The 22,583-nt window shown below is 35.1% G+C and overlaps 1 protein-coding gene across 5 annotated transcripts in view; it reads left to right on the forward strand.

Moving 5' to 3' along the window:
• The window catches only part of LOC148952614 (uncharacterized), a 171,054-nt gene that overhangs the window by 136,239 nt on the left and 12,232 nt on the right, over positions 1 to 22,583 (forward strand). For 4 of the 5 annotated variants that reach the window (XM_089089038.1, XM_089089035.1, XM_089089037.1 and 1 more), the window contains one exon: positions 9,246 to 9,371. In XM_089089038.1, coding sequence (XP_088945164.1) covers positions 9,246 to 9,371 — 126 coding nt within the window. Of the gene's footprint in view, positions 1 to 9,245; positions 9,454 to 22,583 lie in introns of all 5 variants that reach the window. The other variant, XM_089089039.1, reaches the window with a different exon arrangement.

Consider the following 22,583-nt stretch of genomic DNA (forward strand, 5'->3'; position numbering starts at 1 on the left):
ACAATTAAAAAGCCCCCCCCCCCAGTCTCCCTCTAGATATTCAAAAATACAAAATTAAAATTTGTAACGAAGAAAAAAAATGATAATCCCAGGCAGTGAACAAAGAAGAATAGTATGAAAGTATTTTGGTCGAGACCAAGTCTCAACCGTCTTCGCTGCCAAAATGGAAGTAAGGAGTAAAAAATACAAATAAAAGTCCATAGGACAAGATAAAACAAGACAAACCTTAAAGTAAGAAACACTAAAATAAAAGAAGCCCTTTTATTTTATTAACGGTTGTTACCCTTTCTCCACCCTTTTTACCCTTTTCCTACGCTTTTTTGCCCTTTTTATGTTACTCCAATTAACGGTTGTTACCCTTTAACTGTTACTTGGAAAGGGCCTATTTTATTTTAGTGTTTGTTTTAAGGTATGTCTTGTTTGATTTTTTTCTATGGACATTTATCTGCAAATTTTATTCTTTAGTTCCGTTTTCACACTGAGGATGATTGAGCAGAGGTCTCAACCGAAATTTTTGCATGCTATTCTTCTTTTTTTCACTGGTTGGAGTTACCCTCGTCTCTTTTCTTTGTTCCAATTTTTTCCATTTTATTATGCTTAGCCATTGTGGTTTTGGAAATTATTTGTGGCCCCCCTCCCCAAAGACACGTTTTTGCGAATCAGTGCTACTGCTATTAATTCTGTTTAAAAGGGTGGCATCGCTTAAACCTTTATTATGGGGCTTCAAAACCGTCTTTTATGTCTTATTTGCGCTTCAGTTACAGGGTTCAAAATTTTGAAGCATAAAATAGTTTCTTAAGCCTGTCCATTTAAAAAGGAAGTGAAAGTGGGTGAACTATTTTAATAAAGGCAGTAGAATAAATAACAGAAATGTGCTGAATGTTTATGAGGAATTATTTTTGGACGGAGAAGCTCAAAACGAAATAAATATATAAGAAATCGATACTTCAAGCAGCAAAAAAACATTTTAGGAAAAAAACACATCAAAGCAAAAAGGACTCTTAACTAGAATTCCGAAAGATTGGATGAAAGGCTCCTCTAGGTACTAGACAGTATAATATGAATATGGACTCGTACCTGTACACAGGGGAGGGGGCTGCCCCTTCTGAGATAGTTCTTTCCCGTCTGGAAAAGAAAATAGTGAAGAAAGCAAAGGCTAAGAAACCATAAATCTTTTTTAATAAAAAAGCAAGTTTTATAGTTTTTTTTTCACTTAATGATTAGTGAATAAATTTTATATTCTTCGTTGTTTTTTTTTTTTTTTTTTTTTTTGTGGATTTTCCACGATTCACGGCCTTATGTGTAATAAGCTTTTACAAAACAAAGAAAATTAAAGACACTCAAAGAAAAATTAGTGTAGAATTGATTGACGTTGCAAGATTTCTTAAATGGTAATTTGACTTCACTGTAAATTACTCTGAGTCTTATATTAAGCATGACTAAAGCCTAAAATTTGAATAAAATTAGATCAGCATCATTAACTCTAAGCATAAAACCCCAGGAAAATACTAAAACAAGGTAGTTTTTCCTGAAAATCTACATGTGATTATTTTCTTTTTAGTTGGTAGACAAATTTCCTCGAACCACAAAAAACGATGAATGACTTATTTGTAGTTGTCACACTTATGTGATCTTTAGGAAAGGGGGGGGGGGTGGAGAAGTAGGATGGATAAGAGGGTTTTTTCTCTAACACTAAATATTTTGTGCCAGGCGTGTGAACCTTCCAGAAATTTACCAGTAGTTAAAATTAGCGCTGGGGAATTGTATTTTCAAGCCCCTGGCAATTCGAAATTTTCAATAAAGTTTTTTTTTATATTTTTCTTTTGACAGCTTTGGAAGCTTAATTTCAGTTCCTTATTTTAAGGTCACATTATTAATGTCTAGTGAAATCTGTCTACTGGTCCTCTTTATGAGATGTCAGTTTTCTGGGTCAATAGTCAGATTAGGGCCCAGGAAGTTATTTTCAAGCCCCTGGAAATATACAATTTCCAATGAATCAGAATTTTTTTTCATTTTGAACGTTTTGAAAGCGCATTTCCCCCTTTTTATTGTAAGGTCACATTAATAATGTTTAGCGAAATTTGGCTACTGGTCTTCTTGATAAGAAGTCATTTTTCTGAACTAGAAGTTGGTCTTAGGGCCTCGAATGGTATTTTTGAACCCTCTAGATAAATCAAAACTTTTCTTTACTAACAATTTTGAAAGCTTATTTTCATGTTCTTGTTTTAAGATCCTGTTGTCTAGCAAAACTTGCCTACTGGTCTTCTTGATGACCTAATCTTGAAGTCTAAATCTCCCTCATCCCTCTGAGACTGATCCGAGCGATAATGCACTTTTTCATACTTTGATTCTCCCTCCTTTACCCCTTATGTAAAGCGTATGGGATCATAAATTATAATTTGATTGGAGGGGGGGGGGGGTTAAAAATGTGAAAACGCAAATTTTTACATCACAATTTCTTTTTTCTTTTTTGGACAGGTCCTTTAGATCAATCTCAGGGAGGTGAGGATTTCATCTCCCTAGTCCCACTAAGTATGATCCAAAGGACCTACCACTAGAAAATTTTTGCAACCCAATAGGGTACTTTTTCATGTCTTTACCTTTACCCGAAATACATACAAAGAGTTAAATAACTTTTACCCGAAATCATAGGCATCTCAATCGCGCTGCCTAAGTAAAGAACAATTTTGGTACAATGTATTATTTATTTTATTTTTTTTTTCTTTAGGCCAGGGCACTTCGTATCGAAGGAGTTGTCGTAGAAACTTCGAAAAGGACTCATTCGATTGGAAATTGGAGCGACTTGTGCCTTATTTAATGTTCGAAAGTGATTGGAAGGCAACTAACACCTCGTCCACGCCCACCATTTCCCCAAACACATCCAATCAAAATTTTGAGATAGCCATTTTGTTCAATGTAGTTGAAAGTTTTGGCAATTATATCTTTGAGCAGGAAACTCTCCCCACAGTCTTCAGGGCAAGGGTTATAAGTTATGCCCTGGGGCTATATAAGGTTTTTATTGAAAGCTTTGTCGTAAAAACTTCAAAAAGGGCTCATTCGATAGGAAATTTAAAGAGCTAATGCTATTTTTAATAGTCAAAAGTGATTGGATGGCAACTAACCCCCTTCTCACGCCCACCTTTTCCCCTAACACATCCAATAAAAATTTTGAGATAGCCATTTTGTTCAACGTAGTTGAAATTTTTGGAAACTAGATCTTTGAGGATGACACCCCCCCCCCACTGCCCTCAGGGCAAGGGTTGTAAGTTATACCCTGGGGGCATATAAGGTTTTTTATAGAAAGCGTTGTCGTATAAACTTCAAAAAGGGCTTATACGATTGGAAATTAAAATGGCTAGTGCCCTTTTTAATAGTCGAAAGTAATTAGAGGGCAACCCCGTGTCACGCCCACAATTTCCCCAAACACACACAATCAAAATTTTGTTATGCCCTGGGGGCATATAAGGTTTTTTATTGAAATCTTTGTCTAGAAACGTCAAAAAGGGCTCATTCGATTGGAAATTAAAAAAGCTAGTGCTCTTTTTAATAGTCAAAAGTGATTGGAGGGCAGCTAACCCCCCTCTCACGCCCACCTTTTCCCCAAACATCCAATAAAAATTTTGAGATATCCATTTTGTCCAACGCAGTTGAAAGTTTTGGAAATTAGGTCTTTAAGGGTTACAACCCCCCCCCCCCAGCCCTCAGGGCAAGGGTTTTAAGTTATACCCTGGGGGCATATAAGGTTTTTATAGAAAGCGTTGTCGTAGGAACTTCAAAAAGGGCGTATTCGATTGGAAATTGGAATGGCTAGTGCCCTTTTTAATAGTCAAAAATGATTGGAGGGTAACTAACCCCCCTCTCACGTCCATCATTTCCATAAACACATATAATAACAGTTTTGAGATAGCCATTTTATTCAACGTTGTTTAAAGGTCTGTAAATTTCGACTGGGAGTATGACAACCCCCCCCCCTACAAAGCCATCTTGGCAAGGGTTGTACATTATACCCAAGGGGCATATATGGTTTTTGTAGAAAGTTTTGTCGTATAAACTTCAAAAAGGGCTCATTTAATTGGAAATTGATAGGACTAGTGCCCTTTTTAATAGTCGAAAGTGAATGGAGAGCAACTAATCCCCTCTCACGCCCACCATTCCCTTAAGCACATGCAATCAAAGTTTTGAGATGGCCATTTTGTTCAACGTAGTTGAAAATTCTGGAAATTATGTATTTGAGGATGAAAAACCCACCAGAACCCCCAGGGCAAAGGTTGTAAGTTATGCCCTGGGTACATATAAGGTTTTTATAGATAGTGGTGTTGTAGAAACTTCAAAAAGGCTCATTCGATTGGAAATTAGAAGGGATTGTGCTCGTTTTAATAGTCAAAAGTGATTGGAAGGTAACTAACACCCCTCTCACACCCACCATTTCCCCAAACACATCCAATCAAAATTTTGAGATAGCCATTTTGTTGGACGTAGTTAAAAAGTCTTGAAATTATGTGTTTGAGGATGGCACTCCCCCCGCAGCCCTTAGGGCAATGGTTGTAAGTTTTGCCCTTGGGGCATATAAGGTTTTTTTTCTATAGAAAGCGTTGTCGTGAAAACTTCAAAAAGGAATCATTCGATTGGGAGCTGAAAGGCTAGTGCCCATTTTAATAGTCGAAAACGATTGGACGACAAGCAAAACTTTTCTCAAGCCCATCATTTCCCCCAGCACGTCCAATCAAAATTTTGAGATAGCCATTTTGTTCAACGTAGTTGAAAGGTCTGGAAATAATGTCTTTGAGAATGACAACCCCCTCACAGCCCTCTGGGCAAGGGTTGTAAGTTATGCCCTGGGAACATATAAGGTTTTAATAGAAACTGTTGCCGTAGAAACTTCAAAAAGGGCTCATTCGATTGGAAGTTGAAAGGGCTAGTGCCCTTTTTAATAGTCGGAAGGGATTGGAGGGCGACTAACCCCCCCCCCCCCCCCCCTCACGCCCACATTTCGAGATAGGCGTTTTGTTTAACGTAGTTGAAAGTTCTGGAAATTAGGTCTTTGAGTATGACAAACCTCTCACAGCCCTCAGGGCAAGGATTGTAATTTATAACCTGGGGGCATATAAGGTATTTATAGAAAGCGTTGCCGTAGAAACTCAAAAAGGGCTCATTCGATTGGAAATTGAAAGGGCTAGTGCCCTTTTAATAGTCGAAAATGATTGGAAGGCTTGACATTTTTGTAGTAAAGATCGAAGTGGGTACATTTTTTTTTTTTTTTTTTTTTTTTTTAGACCAGGGCACCTCGTATCGAAGGAGTTGTGTTAGGAACTTCGAAAAAGCCTCATTCGATTGAAAATATAAAGGGCTAATGCCTTTTTTAAAAGTCGAACGTGATTTGGGGGCAACTAGTCCCCCTACCATGCCCTCCCTCTCATTTGCCCATTATTTCTAAAAACTAAATGTTGCCTTAAGATTAAATCAAAATGCACTTTGTTAATACTATTTCTCAATAAGGCATCTCAGCAGTATCCCAAGAACGACTGTATCCCAACTTTCGGGGCTACTTGTGCTCTTTAAATTTAACCAAATCCAAATAGCGTAAGTGTATCCAAGCTATCAAAGAAAGTAAACAGATTTTTTTTTTGTGAATGGTATCAAGTTTTTTACTTCAGGTCAACTAGAGGAGGTATGAAACTAAATTAAACACTACTATTTGTGTCCAGATTTTTAAAAGGGAGCATGTTGTTAAAAATTGCTGAAAATTTTTCTCCAGCATACAAATAGCAGGCCAAAGTATAAAGTCTTAAAAAAACGAATAGATTTAAAGAATTATTTTCTTTTTCCCTGAAAAGACTATGTCAATATAAAACGAACAGAAATTAATTACAAAAACCTTTTTCCACAAAACAGTTTTTCAAAGAAAAGTAAAGAACTGCATTAAACCAAAAACGAGCAAAAATATAGTCAAAACGAGCAGAAAATAATATGAGTAGGGGCTCACAACCCCTATGCCTTCCCAAGGCCAGAACATAATTTGCAATTTACTGAAAAAAATACAAATGAATGTGCATTGTCAGTTTAATATACATATACTGAACATAGTAATCAAAGCGTTAATATCATTTGATTTATTAAAGTCATAAAAGTAAAAACACTAATATTTTTTTCAGTAAAGTGTAAATTATGTTCTGGCCATGGGAAGGCATAGGTGTTTTACGCCCAACTTATGTTGATTTCTGCTCGTTTTGAGTTTGACTCGGTTATTTATTGTAATTTCTGTTCGTTTTGGGTTTCATTTATTTGTCAATGCTGATTTGTGGTAGTTTCACGCTTGGTAGATTATTTGATTTTAGTTTTGCTCATTTTTGGTTTAATGGAGTTCTTTACTTTTCTTTGAAAAACTTATTTTGTGGAAAAAGTTTTTTTAATTAATAGATACAAAGAAAGTCTTCTAAAGGGACTTAAAACATTGGCTAACTATAATGGTAGGCTATAATTCCTATTGAATACTAATTTCTAATGAAATATTAGTCTACTTATCATAGGCAGCGTGCTAGCGCTGCCTAAGTATAGAACGATGTGGCCACAATGTGTTTTTTTTCCGACAGGCACTTCGTATCGAAGGAGTTGTCGTAGAAACTTCGACAAGGGCTCATTTGATTGGAAATTGGGGTGGCTAGTGCCCTTTTTAATAGTCGAAAGTGATTGGAGGGCGACTAGCCCCCCCCCCCCCACCCCACGCCCATAATTCCCCCATACACATCCAATCAAAATTTTGAGATAGCCATTTTTTTCAGGATAGTTGATTTCCAGATAGTAAATATGTTTTTGAGGAGGATAGTCCCCCACAGCCCTCAGGGCAAGGGTTTTAAGTTATGCCCTGGGGGCATATAAAGTTTTTAAAGAAGGTGTTGTCGTAGAAACTTCAAAAAGGCTCATTCGATTGGAAATTTAAAGGACAAGTGCCCTTTTTAATAGTCGAAAACCATTGGAGGGCAACTAGCCCCCTCCCCACACCCAGCATTCTCCCCAACACATCCAATAAAAATTTTTAGAAAGACATTGTGTTCAGCGTAGTTGATATCCAGATAGAAAATATATTTTTGAGGAGGACACTCCCTCACAACTCTCAGGGCAAGGATTATAAGTTATGCCCTAGGGGCATATAAGGTTTTTATTGAAATCTTTGTCGTAGAAACTTGAAAAAGGGCTCATTCGATTTGAAAGGAATAGCACCCTTTTTAATAGTCGAAAGTGATTTGAGGGCAAATAACCCCCCTCTCACGCCCACCTTTTCCCCAAACACATCCAATCAAAATTTTTAGATAGCCATTTTATTCAACGTAGTTAAAACTTTTAGAAATTAGGTCTTTACGGATGACAACTTCTCCCCCCAGAGCCCTCAGGGCAAGGGATTTAAGTTATGCCCTGGGGCAAGTAAGGTTTTTATTGAAAGCGTTGTCGTAGAAACTTCAAAAGGGCTCATTCAATTGGAAATTGAAAGGACTAGTGCCTTTTTTAGTAGTTGAAAGTGATTGGATAGCGATTAACGCCCCTCTCACGCCCACCATTTTCCAAAACATCCAATCAAAATTTTTAAATATCCATTTTGTTCAACATAGTTGAACGTTCTGGAAATTAGGTATTTTAGAATGCTAACCCCCTCAGAGCCCTTAGTGCAAGGGTTGTAAGTTATGCCCTGGGGGCATATAAGGTTTATATAGAAAGTTATTGTATAAATCGTAGGCAGCACGATCGCGCTGCCTAAGTAAAGAACGGGGACACTCGAGAACGAGACAAGAAACGGGGACTAAGTAAAGAGGAGGACACTCCCCCCAACCCTCATGGCAAGGGTTTTAAGTTATGCCCTGGGGGGATATAAGAACGATGTTGGCACAATGTATTATTTATTATTTTTTTCCTTTGGAGCAGGGCACTTCGTATCGAAGAAGTTGCCAACCCTCATGGCAAGGGTTTTAAGTTATGCCCTGGGGGGATATAAGAACGATGTTGGCACAATGTATTATTTATTATTTCCTTTTGAGGAGGGCACTTCGTATCAAAGAAATTGTTATAGAAACTTCGAGAAGCACTCATTCGATTAGAAATTGGAGCCACTTGTCCCCTTTATAACAGTCGAAATTCATTGGAAGACGATTAATACCTTCCTCACGCCCTCCTTTTCCCCAAAAACATGCCATTAAAATGAGATCGCAATTCTGTTCAACGTAACTGAAAGTTCTGGAAATTGGGTCTTAAAGGATGACAACCACCCTAACAGACTTTAGGGTAAGGGTTGTAATTTATGTCCTGGGGGCATATAAGGTGTTTATAGAAAGCGTTGTCGTTTCAAAAAGGACTCATTCGATTTGACTTTAAAATTTCTATTGCACCTTTTTAATAGTAAAAAGTGATTGGAAGGATTGACATTATTATATCAGAGATTAATGTGGATATAATGTATTATTGTTTGTTGTTGTTTGGACCAGGGCACTCCGTACCAAAGGAGTTGTCGTGTGAACGTCAAAAAGGGTCCAGACGGTTGAAAATAGACAGGGATAATACTCTTTTTAATAGTCAAAAACGATTGGAGGGCAACTAATCCCCCTTCCACTCCCACCCTCCCACGCCCACCCTCCCACGCTTTACCTCCCATTTCTACTCTTAAAACTTAACCAAATCAAAATAGCGTAAGGGTATCCAAGCTATCAAAGAAAGTAAATTTTTTCCGAATGGTTTCAAGTTTTCCATTTCAGGTCAACCAGAGGAGGTATGAAACTAAATTAAACAGTACTATTTGTGTCCAGATTTTTAAAAGGGTGTGTGTTGTTAAAAATTGCTGAAAATTTTTTAAACTATAAACTCTTAAAAAACGAAAAGATTTAAAGTATTATTTTCTCTGAAAAGACTATGTCAATATAAAACGAACAGAAATTAATTTAAAAAAAATTTTCCACAATATTTTTTAAGTAAAGTGCAAATTTTGTTCTGGCCTTGGGAAATCATAGGGGTTTTGTGACCAACTTATGTTAATTTCTGCTCGTTTTGAGTTTGACTCGGTTAATTATTGTAATTTCTGTTCGTTTTGGGTTTTATTTAATTTATCGATGCTGATTTGGGATAGTTTCACGCTTGGTAGATTTTTTGATTCTGTTTTTGCTCATTTTTTGTTTAATGGAGCTCTTTACTTTTCTTTGAAAAACTTATTTTGTGGAAAAAGTTTTTTAAATTAATAACTCAAAATACGATAATTTTTCTTTCAGCCAAAGCGTGATGTAAGCCTAAGATTTGACAAAAACGAGACGCGCCCAAGTCTGGAGAAGAAATCGAAGAGACGAGTGCCATCTTGTGAGCGGATCGGACCTAAAACTTCATCTAATGATGGGAAGGTACGAGCTAAACAGTCCTTCTGGGGGAGTCTATGGCGGCTAATGGATAGTAACTCATAGGCTCTTTCGCACCTCGTAGGTTGTAAGTTTAGTTTAGGTTCTAGGCCTGTCTGTATTGGGTAGTCTTTCACCTAATTTTCACTTTGCACAACTGGTGTGTGATCTGTTTTGTTCAATTAATCACATTTCTGTGTTCCTAAAGGCTTCGACAATTCGTTTCAAAGATGATGTTTTTCAAAAGTAAAGACCCAAAATGGGCAACTGTATTGAAGAGAGAGAGAGAGGGGGTATATTTAAATGAAACCAAGCCGAGGGAAATTGTCCTTACCTCCAATATAAAGACCTTAAAATCGTTCATAAACTAGGAACACTAATACCAGGGGCGAATATTATCTAATTATATCTGAGTGTCCTTCACATAAACACTATCTATTTCCAACAAACTGGAAAAAAATATGCTTTTAAAACAGAATCGCTCTTCTTAATTTGCTGATCGCCGGAACAAAAATATATAATTTGATATATAATTTATATGCTTAATATGCTTATATGCTTTATTGAATCATTATTTTTTAAAGGTGAGTGGTTCGCTGTTAGAGTCTCCAGTTGTTTGAATAATAATCCAGGGGCGGGTTGTCCCCCGTCCCCCCCACTAGATTTTTCCTGACATCCTCATTCCTTTCTTTTCCTTTTTTACTCCCTTTTAAGATAACCTTGTTAGTTTGGTCAATTATTGGCGCCCTTGTCACATCCCCCCCCCCCTCTTTTTTGGCTCTAGATCAGCCTCTGAAAAAATCCTCTTAAATAAAAACATTTAAAACAACACCACAATCCAATAATGCCAACATCTCTAATCCAGACCGTTGAACATAAAAATACCTAGTTCTGATAAGGAAAGGTATTGTGTCTCTAAATACCTCGGTAATACTGAATCTTGAGAACAGTCTTTCCAAGGATAAGAACGTTGAGCAACAATAACCAAATATTATAAAATTTTCTACTTCCTACTTTTTTCTGAAGTTTCTCTTGATGAATAAAAACTTGTCATTAAATAAAAAAAGAGTTAGGTTTAGTTTCGTGGTGTTAACTTGAAAACTATAATTATAGCTTAATATTGTGGAAAGAAGCACTGGGTTAACACAGGGCCATAGTTGCTCCATAGGGCCATAGTTGCACCGTGCCTGTACACAGGCTAAGTACTGCATATTGAGACAAATAATTCTAGTAATACCGCTAATATTAATAATAGCAAAATAATTTAATTGAAGAAAAGAGATTTATTTTCTGGCCTTTCTCAGTGATCCCTGGGCTATCAGATTTGCTTTGCAAATAAATGTTGTAAGTTTCTCTCAAAGTTAAACCGTGTACTGTCATATTGACGGATCTTTTCTATGAGGTATTAATCTCTTAAGAAAGTTTTCGTCATTTTTTTATTGACTGCTTGACTCCCAGCTGATTGACTAATTGACTCCAAGTCTGTTGAATGATTGACTGCCATTTCGACTGGTCTGCCAAAAACACGAGGTATATTGTAGACCTAATTTGACTGAGCTTTATCATGAGGTACATTCCCCTTCCCAAAATCTTTGGGAATCGATGTCACTGCAGTTGAGCAGAGGTCTCGTCCGAAATCTTAGCATTTTTCTTTTTTCTTCGTTGTTCTATGTTTTCTTGTTTGGAGAAAGTAAAGTCCAGCCATCTAGCGTTTGAAAGTAAAATTATGAAGTTAATAATAAAATCCTCAAAAGAATTATTATACATTATGTTTATCCTTCATTTTGCCTTGCATTAAGCCAAAGACCCAAAAAGTAATTCCGCAAAAAGACATAATAGGATATTTTTGTACATATTTGCTAGTTGTGTAGCTAGACTGTGTTCTCCAGGCTAATATAGCCCCGACTATTTGCTAATCCATACCAAGGCTGCTAAACTGCCAAACTAAATTAGAATTGAGTGCTTTGCTAGCAAGACTGCCGGACCCATTCTGCTTACTTTCTGAAAATTTCACGTTGGATCCAAATTAACTTAGGCCTTTAATGACAATCTGAACTTTAATCATTAAAAATTAAACTCGTTTTGTATCTATCAATATTCACCCCTTTTCTGCTTTCGATTTGTATTGAACCACAGATCAAAGAAACACTTTTACCAAAAGGTGCAATAGAATATGGGTTCCGTTTTTGTTTAGCTAATTTGTGCTGTGCAGACTAATCTAGCCCTAGCTATAGCCCATACAACTGGACTGCAAAACTACGCTGGACTGTGAATCCAAGCTGCGAGAATCAAGCACCTCACTTTCAGAAAATTTCAGGTTGGGTCCAAATAGACTTAAAATGAAAATTTAATTTTTAATCATTTTAAATTGATCTTGTTTTGAATTTGTCTAGCTCTCCTGAATAGCGTTGCACTTTCTGTGCTGTTAGTAGTTTTCATTCCTGTTAGATAGGATTACATTTATTTTGAAAACACTATCCCAAGGTCTAATAGAGTTGAATTGGCTTCTTATGTCAAAGTAATAGAAAACTCAAACAGAAACAACCAAGACAGAAAGACAAATGTTAAAAATTAATCAAACAAGAAATCTAACAAACATAAAATGATCAATAAAAATTAACACAAATTAATAAAATATAACATTTGGGTATATAATATTTTCACGGGTATATCCTGAATCTTAATCTAAATATTTAATATTTATATAATGTAAATAGAGTATTTACACGGGTAAAATATAATACTTACACGAATAATCCTGTGTAAATGAGTTTGAGTAAACCAAGTTTAGTTTTCAACACTCCTTGCTCTGTAGTTGCATCGGATACAATCTTGAAGCCACTAGGAACATGGAAGGCTTATACTTTTCCTATTTATGTTCGAGATAAGGATGGGTTGAGTACATCGGATGGTAATTTTGAAGCCCCTAGGAACATGGAAGGTTTATACGTTTCCTATTTATATTTGAGATAAGGGTGAATTGAGTACATTAGATGGTAATTTTGAAGCCACTAGGAACATGGAAGGCTTATACGTTTCCTATTTATATTTGAGATAAGGGTGGGTTGAGGCCATTGGATGGTAATTTTGAAGCCACTAGGAACATGGAAGGCTTATACTTTTCCTATTTATGTTCGAGATAAGGATGGGTTGAGTACATCGGATGGTAATTTTGAAGCCCCTAGGAACATGGAAGGTTTATACGTTTCCTATTTATATTTGAGATAAGGGTGAATTGAGTACATTAGATGGTAATTTTGAAGCCACTAGGAACATGGAAGGCTTATACGTTTCCTATTTATATTTGAGATAAGGGTGGGTTGAGGCCATTGGATGGTAATTTTGAAGCCACTAGTAATATAGAAGGCTTTTACGTTTCCTATTTATATTTGAGATAAGGGTGGGTTGAGGCCATTGGATGGTAATTTGAAGCCACTAGGAACATGGAAGGCTTATACGTTTCCTATTTATATTTGAGATAAGGGTGGGTTGAGGACATTGGATGGTAATTGTCCTCATCTGGAAAAAATTTTGCCTATTATTTAGTAGACTATTTAATTTATTACTTGGAACTGACCAGTAAGACTCTGTAGACAATAATCTTTGGGATCATCATAAAACAATTTGGTAAGTTTTAAGACTGTAATAGGCAAAAACAAAACATCAAAAAATATAGCTTAAAAATTATATCAAATTCTACGTAGAGTCCCAAATTAATTATGAATTTGCACATTTCTTGTGCTTTTCTTCACAATTTGTACATTTCTTGTACTTTTCCTCACAATTTGCACATTTCCTGTGCTTTTCTTCACACTTTGCACATCTCTGAATATGCACATTTCTTCACAATATGACATGAGTATTGTGATAAAAAGTTGGCTCTTTTTTGTCCCAACGGGTCGAGCCCGAAAGATCTCATTTTGTAGAACTATAAATAATAAAATTTGATTTCAGACCTCTTAAAAGGGAATCGGCAAATAAAACAATTGCAAATAACTGTATGTAATAATGTACTTATGTTCTAAGATACTTTCAGAGAAGCAATACTCAAACGTTAGCCTGAAGAGGAAGGGGGGGGGGGGGGTTAGGGGCTCGTCTACCCGAATAATATTCAGGATAATATCTGCTCTTTTCAAACTCTGACGTCATCCTTTACTTTCATTTTCAAAAGCGATTTTTAAAAATTTAGTTAAATATATGAGGCATATGCGGAGTTAATACCTTTACTAGGAGATAGAATGTTTTTAGATTTCAAAACTAGAATGTTTGGATGTAAAATTAAATTTTGTTGTAAAAATATTAAAAATTAATAATGTTGTTATAACTAACACGGCATAATATCAGTTAAAAACTAAAACTAAAACAACAAATGCTTTGTGTTTTGTTGATAATATAGTGACGAGAAACAGAGTAGTTTGATTCATCAAAATCCCCCCCCCCCCCAACAACGGTATAAAAAAATATTTCATCAGATGGTAATTATGCTAGGGTAATTTTTACGCCGAAATATACAGGAAACGTATAAAGCTTTGAATTGAAAGCAAAATTTGCAAGACTCATAAAGCATGCTGCTTCGACGCTTAGATTGTACACCTATTAACGCACCCTAGTAGCTAGGACGTGGGGGGCACATGGTTTTTTTTTACTAATTTTCATATCTAAGATTTGCTAGGGAGCTCAGTGGCTATTGAGAAGGGATTGGCTTCAGTATAAGTTTATATGTCTAACATTTTTAATAATTATATTTTATTTAACTCTCTACATTTTTAAGAAATACCTTCTTCTCCTTAGAAATTCGCGCTTTATTATCAATAATTCTATAACCTTTTAAGTGGCTTTCACACTGTACGTAATTCTAATTATATGCTAAGTAGTTAAGTTATGTGTATAATCTTTCCCACTTAAACAAGTTCTTCCACAATAGGCTAACGTAACTATCCATGAAAATATCATAATCGTCTCAGAAAATCGTCACAATAATCATAAGCAAACTATTAAAAAACGTGGAATGAAGATAAAGATTCAAGCTATCAAGTATTAAAGACTTTCTAAAAATAAATGATGTATTTGTTTTCAAATTTTTATTAATTCCTTAACCGGAAAATCCATTTTATTGCTCCTATGTTCACTTTTCATAAGATAACTCAAGATTAGATAACTTAGAATAGTATGATGACCTTGAATATATTCGGCAATGTCATTATGTTACGAATGTTTGCTTCATAATGTCACAAAACGTAACGTAAAGCCGTATGTTATGCTTCTGTGAAAGGTTATACGGCGTAGTGGTTTACCGTTTTACGGTTTTAACTTCTTGGGCGATTGTGTTATTGTTCGCAATCACTGGGTTCTACGTAACCTTTATCGCTGTAAAATATTAAATTTTTTTATTGAATCGTAGTTCCTTGAGATGTTTTTTTTATTTATTATAAATTTAAGTAAAACCCATCCCCTACATAAGTGTATTTAAACATTTGAAATAACCAAGACTCTTTCATACTGTTCAAAAATCTCTCTTAGTTTTTAAAATCAATATATATATATATATATATATATATATATATATATATATATATATATATATATATATATATATATATATACATATTTCAGACAGAGAGAATGAGAGTATTATATGAGATTGAAATTTTTTTTTTTTCAAGTTTGAAAAGAAAAATTGAGTTTCTTCAACGCGGTTTTTTACGTTTGCAACTTACTATAGAAGATAGGTTTTATATATTTCTGAAGAATTTATTAGGAAAGGTGCTCTTTTTGTTTATAACAAATGTTATATATTACCATGACGACCAGCTTTAAATTGACTGATTCCCAACGTTTGTTTTATTTGTCTTTTCTTACAAAAGGGAGCAACTGACGTCAAACGAATCTCAAACTGCTATCACTTTTGGCTAGATAAAACAAATTAGTAGAAAAAACCTCTTTTGTAAAGGTTTTGAGTGTTCAGGGTGTAAGAATTGGTTTAAAATAAATTAATGTTTATTTCTTCTTCAAATTGAATATCCTTATTTATCAAGGTCATACCCAGGATTTTTTTGGAGGGGGTTATACTAAAAAAAAAAATTCGGTAGGGGGGGGGGAGTTTAACATAAAAAACCTTGAAAACGCATACAAAATTTGTTTATATCCAATTTTATTACGTTTTTACGAGTCAGACAAACATTTCCGAGGGGGGGGGGGAAGGTTCAAAACCCCCTAACCCTTCCCCCTCTGGGTACTGCTTTGTTATTCATTTTTAAATGAAGATGAAGAGGTGATGTTGAATAACGGAAAGATCGCTCAAAGAGATTGCTGCACTTATCTGGGTAGTATTATCAGTAAAACTGGTGGATCAAAAGAAGGTGTAGAAAGTAGAATAGCCAAGGCCAAGTGTTCTCTTTTACAGTTGAAATATTTTTCTGCAATAAGTTTTAGTAGTAGTAGATGCAACTAGAAATGGTCGAAAAACTTAAACATTAAAGTTTAACTGGTGAAAAAACGGTCGGTTTTTATAATGAATCATGCAAATGCTGTTGCGATCCCTGGTGCGTTTTTGATATTTATTTTCAAAAAAGCACCAGAAATAAGGTATGTTGCTTTAATAGAAAGGAGGTATGTTGCTGTAATAAAGAAAAAAGTGCCTGGAGAGACTCATAACAGATACCCCGGTTAATTATATGCCAAAGAATGCCCCGACAAATTTATGCCCCTATAATAGATTTTAAAATTCTGAATTTCAGAAACTCACCAGAAAAAACGCAGAAGCTCCACCCTCCTCTCCTGTATATATGGGCTTTTCAAGAACTCTTTAGTTTTACCCAAAAGAATGTTGAATACCAAAATCTAATTTTCATAAATGAGGCATGTCCCTATAATTATAATAATAATAAAACCGGGTCGCAATTTTTGGTCTGAAGTCCACAGTTTTGTTGGGCTTACTAAAGAAATGAAACTAAAATAGATGTTTGTTGGTTATAATTTCTAGAATATTCAACTCGAAGTTTAGTTCAGGAGAGAGTTTTTGGGAAATCAGTTGATTTTTACGTCAGGTCTCCACCAAGAAACCACTAAAACCACGATTTTTTTTAATCTAATTGAGAATCATTAAAGATAATCAAAAAGCGGATTATCTGTAATGAGTAAAAAAGGACTAAACGATAATTTCTTTTTTGACTTCTAACTATGGTTCTTATTATTCTTTTCATTTTTGCCTTTAGCTCCCAGAAGGAACCCAATCAGAAGGATTGAGAAAGCGCTAATGGTTGGTTTGTTTTTAGTTTTCATCCCATTTTAGTTCCTGCATGCCAGTACTGTGGAAATGTTGTCTTATTTGTTCTTTTTATCTACAACGGTACCAATAATAGTTCTTTTCGCTCTGTTTTTGTTTTTCTTTTTTAAGCTTGTTTTTTGTTTACCGCTCATGTTATGCAAATCTTAAGAAGAGCATATAGAGCATACTTACTTAAGAGTAAAACTCATAAATACTGCTAAACTTGTACCAACTAACAATTCTGAGTGCCAGAGTAAATGAGAAATGTTAGACAGCTTAATCGGTTTGAAAGTTCGAAAGTACTTACTATTCTTTTCAGGTCGCGCCCTGTCTGGTTTTCTTGATGTCCATTCTATTGGACATTCAGTACTAATTAAGTAAATAAATAAAATCTAGTTCAACTTCTATGAGTATTGGAGCATAACATATGAGTGGAACCGACACCCAGGAGAAGTAAAGTGGTCACTTTAAAATTAAAGCACACGAGAAAAATTGAAATATCTTGCAAAATAATTAATAACTGAGTTTAAATACTTGTTAGTCAATGAGCTCGGGTTTTGGAGCTCCTCACTAAAGATCTCTTTTTTTCTTTTTTCTAATAATTTAGAAAAAAGAATGCTTTTTATTCAGATACGCCATTTTGACAATCTGGCAGCATATAGTCTACTTAAACTTATTTTGCCATATAACAAGGCATAAACAACAATGCTTATATGACCTCACTAAAGATATCTTTTTTTCAAATAGTTCTTTTTCTAATAATAAACTAATTCGTTTACTTGGGCTGAAATTATGAATAAATTTCAATATAGCTTTGTAGGGAGCGGAGGGGAACGTAAATGGAATTAGGGGTCAAGACATTAGTGTCCAAAGTTTGTTGCAAGTTTATTGCGAAACGATTAATCATTTTGGTATATTCCATTTAGCCATATATTAAACTAAAGTGATTAAGGTAATTTGAAATTGTCTGATTGAAGTTGTCTTGACTGAACTTGTCAGAAAAAAAAACGCACCTTTGGCTGTGTCATAAGGGCCAGACAGAATCAAGTAATAGGAAAGAAATGATATATGACATCTTTATTTTGCTCGTCAGAACGAGTCGAAAGCTCGTCATTTTAACTTTTGTCTACAACTCTGTTCTTTTTTACCAAATAAACTTTACCCCTTACCTCCCTTATCCGTCACCCGTTAGCTTCCTCTTAAGGCCCATCCACAATGAAATTTTACGCTGATTTGAGCCAATCGGAAGATTCCGTGAAAAACTGATTGACCCTAATTTGCGGCAAAATCTTGGTCATAGCAAAAGCCCATTGTTAATGGTCGTCCGCCAAATTTATTCATTATTCGCAGGGGCGGATCTAGAGCAAAGTCTTGGGGGGGGGGGCAAGGTGACAAGGGCACCGAAAAGCAAAATCTCGGGCGGGGGGAGGTGTCAATGTGACAAGGGCACCAATAATTGACCAAATTGACACATTTATCTAAAAAAAAAATTAAAACAGAAAAGAACTAGGAATGAGGACGGCGGAAAAATCTTGGGTGGGGGTCCCCTAGATCCGCCAGTGATTATCCGTTAGCCAAAAAGATTAAGTTATATCTTTAATATGGAACTACATATTTAAAAAGACTGAGGTTTTTATCTTGACATATCTAACATTTCTCATGTTCTCCTTTCGTCATTTGACACATTCTCCATAAAGCCGGGTGATGAGAGCATGTTTTAGGTATAACTCATGCAATAATATATAACTGGATTGTGACTTACAATTCGTCATACATTTTGTTTCTGCGACCTACCTGAAAACTATTCTCACCGATTTTTGATGACATTTATTTAAGAATTTGAAACTTTTTTAGAGAAAAATGATGATTAGATTTGGATGCAAAAAGAAATTGACGAAAAATTATTTATTAAGGAAATGGACCAGTCGGGATTGCAGCTTGCTGGTTCTAATACCCTAGAAAATCCAGCAATTTTAATTTCAATTCTGATAGTTTATCAGTTAGATTCTGCGGGTTAGGGCGAAGTTTTACATGCATTTTTCCTTGGTCAAATCAATTTTTTCTTGCTTTTTCTTGGATAGGTTTAGATCATTTTTCCTTGGTTTTCCTTGGATACGTTTAGATCATTTTTCTTCGTTTTCCTTTGTTAGGTTTAGATCATTATTTCTTGGTTTTCCTTGTGAAGGTGTGTATACATTTTTCTTGGCGGCTCATGTGTAAGTTTGGATAATGATTTCTTGGTTTCCACTGGAAAAGCGTGGATAAAGATTTCTTGCCTTTTATTTTAAATGTTTGTCTAAAGTCTTATCGGCTTCCCTTTGATATGATTGTATAATTTTTTCTTGGCTGTCGTTGTATAACTTTGGATAATTTTCTCCTGGCTTCTCTTGTATAGGTTTGGATACTTTTCCCTTCGCTTCTCGTGTATATGTTTGGATACTTTTTTCTTGGTTTTCATTGTATTGGTTTGTATAATTTTTTCTTAGTTTCCTTTGTAAAATTTTGTATATTTTTTTATTGGTTTCCTTTGGATAGGTTTTTTTTTTTTTTTTTTAATTGACTTGACTTTTATTTTCAACTAATAATACATCATAATTAAATGGCACTTAAAAAACATTTTTTGAATAACATTATCAACAAACGTAGAAATGGTAAGAACGTATGACGTTTTATTAAGCCACTATTTTGACTTGAACAGCGTCACACAATCTTTTATCATAAACCAAAACTTATTCACTCGTTCTACTCTTTTCATACCATTCAATACAAATTAACTCAATTTAATTTTTTTTTTTAACTTTTTATTTAACAACTTAATTACAATTTAACTTTTTTTTAAATAATAATAAAAAAAAAAAAAAAAAAAAAAAAAAAATTCCCACCCAACAAAAACTTTTTTAATCTAATTTTAAACTGAAACTGGTTTTCTGACTCCCTAATGCTCTCCGGGAAATCATTTCACAAATTAACTGCATAATTTCTAATTGCAAAACTAGATCGACTCGTACTCCTTACTTCTGAGACTAAGCTTCCACGACCTCTAGTCCTATGATGATGATAATCTGAATTAAACTTAAAAAAATCTCAAAAATATTCAGGAGATAATCTATTAAGCACATGGTAAGTAAATACTCCTGCCTGATGGTTCCTGATCTGATGAATATTTAAAATTCTAAAACTCATAAAACATTCACGCGTGTGCTCATACTGAGCAAACTCACCCAATAATCGAAGTGCCTTATTCTGAAGAATCTGCAGTCTTTTAATATTTGAAGTAAGATTAGATGCATAAATACAGCAACCATAAACAATAAAGGATGGAAAACACTATGATATATATTTCTTAAAACAGTTAAAGGTAACACGTGTTTCAAACGTCGCATCACTCCAAGACCTCGTGCAAGTTTAGAAGAAATCATATTTATGTGTTTCTTCCAACCAAATCATTATCAACATAAAATCCTAAATATTTATTTTCAAAAACCTGTGAAAGTGACAAATTTTCAAATACTACGGAAGCACTATTTACAATTTTTTCTACCCTACTAAAAATCATATAATTTGTCTTAGAAGTATTAACAGCAAGGTAACTCAAGGAGGTAAACACCAAAAAGTTTTCCAGCATTCGGTTTGCTTTATCCACTAGTTCTTCCAGTGACTTTGTAGAAATCGTCAAAGCAGTATCATCTGCAAATGCTGTAACAGTTGCTTCAGGCATGTAGAACCTCAGAGTATCGAAGTATACGAGAAAGAGTAATGTACCCAGGACTGAGCCCTGTGGAACTCCACATTTTACAGGATAGACTCCGCTAACGATGTCATCTATCATTACTTTAGTTGACCTTCCATGCAAGTATGATTTAAACCAATCCAAGCGAACATCTTTTATCCCCAGACTAGATAGGCGACACAGCAGCAACTCAAAATCCACAGTGTCCAAGGCTTTTTTGAAGTCAACAAAGATCGTTAAAGGAATAAGACCTTTTTCTAGAGCTCCATTGATTACATCCAGAAGATGATGAACAGCATGGCTAGTAGAATGTTTACTGCGGAATCCAAATTGGCTGTCACACAATATTCCTAGTTTATCCAAATATTCATAAAGTCTCCTGTGAATTATCTTTTCATAGATTTTAGAAAAAATAGGTAATAACGAAATCAGTCGCCAATTCGGTAGCTCTTGTTTCTTCCCCCCTTTATACAATGGTATTACCTTTGCCAATTTAAGACCACTAGGGAATTCACTGGTCTGGAATGAAAGATTTATTAAGTCAGTTAGACAAGGTAATATATAAACTAGGATAGCATTTACAGCTCTAAGATTAAGTCCATCTATTCCGGCCGAGTTGGACTTCAGTCCTTTCACTGTGCTCTCGATCTCCTTTGTTGTGCACTTCTCGAACGAAAAAATTCGCCCTTCGCCTCGATTATCAATAAAGGACTTCACCAGATGTCTTCTAGACTTTTTAGCTACGTCTTCCTTAATACTCGCGCCTATGTTTGTGAAATATTTTGCGAATTCATCAGCCATTTCCTGTTTATCAGTTATTTCACTTCCACCCACCATGAGACTCTTTACTCCATCATTATCATTAGTCTTCCCTTTTAAAACCTCATTTATTAGTCGCCAGGTTCCTTTTGCATCACCACTTTTACCATCAAAAGCAGAAGCATAATATGTTTTTTTCTCACTGCGACGCTTATGGTTAACTTTGTTTCTGACTCGCTTAAATTCTTCAAATAAACTTGCATTTTCCGGGCTCTGTAAATGTTTTTCAAAAAGCTGGTTTCGCATTTCCATCATTTCAAGCAATTCTGTGGTCACCCCTGGCTTTCTTGGCTCATTTTTCTTTTTCCTCATTTTCCTCAGAGGACAAGACGCCTCATATTCTGGTAAGAGAATATTCATAAGCCTGTCAAGTGCTGTAGTTGCATTCTGCTCTTCGCTAACTTCATCCCATGCTATAGTACTAACTTGCTCTTTCAGCTCTCTCAAATTATTATTTCTCATATCTCTATAAACTCTCTTTCTTAGGTTTTTAGCCGAAGTTTTAATATTATTTATCATACAAATAATCGGGAGGTGGTCAGAAGCAGGTTGAAGAAGAACATCACAGAATGCTTGTCTCAATAGATTCGAAGAAACAAATATGTTATCAATTAATGTTGCCGACTGAGCAGTGATACGGGAAGGAATCAGATTCACTGGGTACAAATCATGAGATAATGATAGGTTTGGATAGTTTTTCCTTGGTTTCCTTTGGTTAGGTTTGGATAATTTTTCTTATCTTCCCTTGGATAGGATATCGTTGTTTCTTGGCCTTCGTAGTATTGGTGGGGATCATTTTTTCTTGCCTTCTCTTGTATAACTTTAGAACTTGATTCCATGGCTACCATTTTATAGGTTTGGATAATTTTCCCTTGGTTTTCCGTGGATAGGTTTAAATCATTTTTCTTTGGTTTCCCTTGGATAGGTTTAGATCATTTTCCCTCCACTTTCCGTCTATATCTTTGGATAAGTTTTTATTGGCTGCGATTTTATAGATTTGGATCATGTTTTCTTGGCTTCTCGTGTGGAGGTTTGGATATTGTTTTCTTGGATGCTAGTTTATAGGTATGGATACTGTTTCCTTGTCGGTTATTTTAAAGGCGAGGATAAATATTTCTTGGCTGCTCTTTTATAGGTTTGCATATTGATTTCTTATCGTCTCGTTGATAGGTTTGGATACGTATTTCTTGGCTTTTAATGTATAGTTGTGGATCATTTTTTATTCGCTTTCCTTGGATAGGTTTAGATCATTTTTCTTGGTTTTTCTTGTATAGGTTGTCATTTTTTCTTGGTGTCTCTTGTATAGGCTTGGATACTTTTTCCTTGGCTTTCCTTGTATAGGTTCTAATTTTTCCTTGGTTTTCCTTGTATAGGCTTAGATCATTTTTTCTTGGCTTTCCTT

Source organism: Artemia sp. Qi Xiang Cuo, chromosome 5 (assembly GCF_049724085.1).
Source record: "Artemia sp. Qi Xiang Cuo chromosome 5, ASM4972408v1, whole genome shotgun sequence".
In the NCBI taxonomy this organism is placed as follows: domain Eukaryota; kingdom Metazoa; phylum Arthropoda; class Branchiopoda; order Anostraca; family Artemiidae; genus Artemia; species Artemia sp. Qi Xiang Cuo.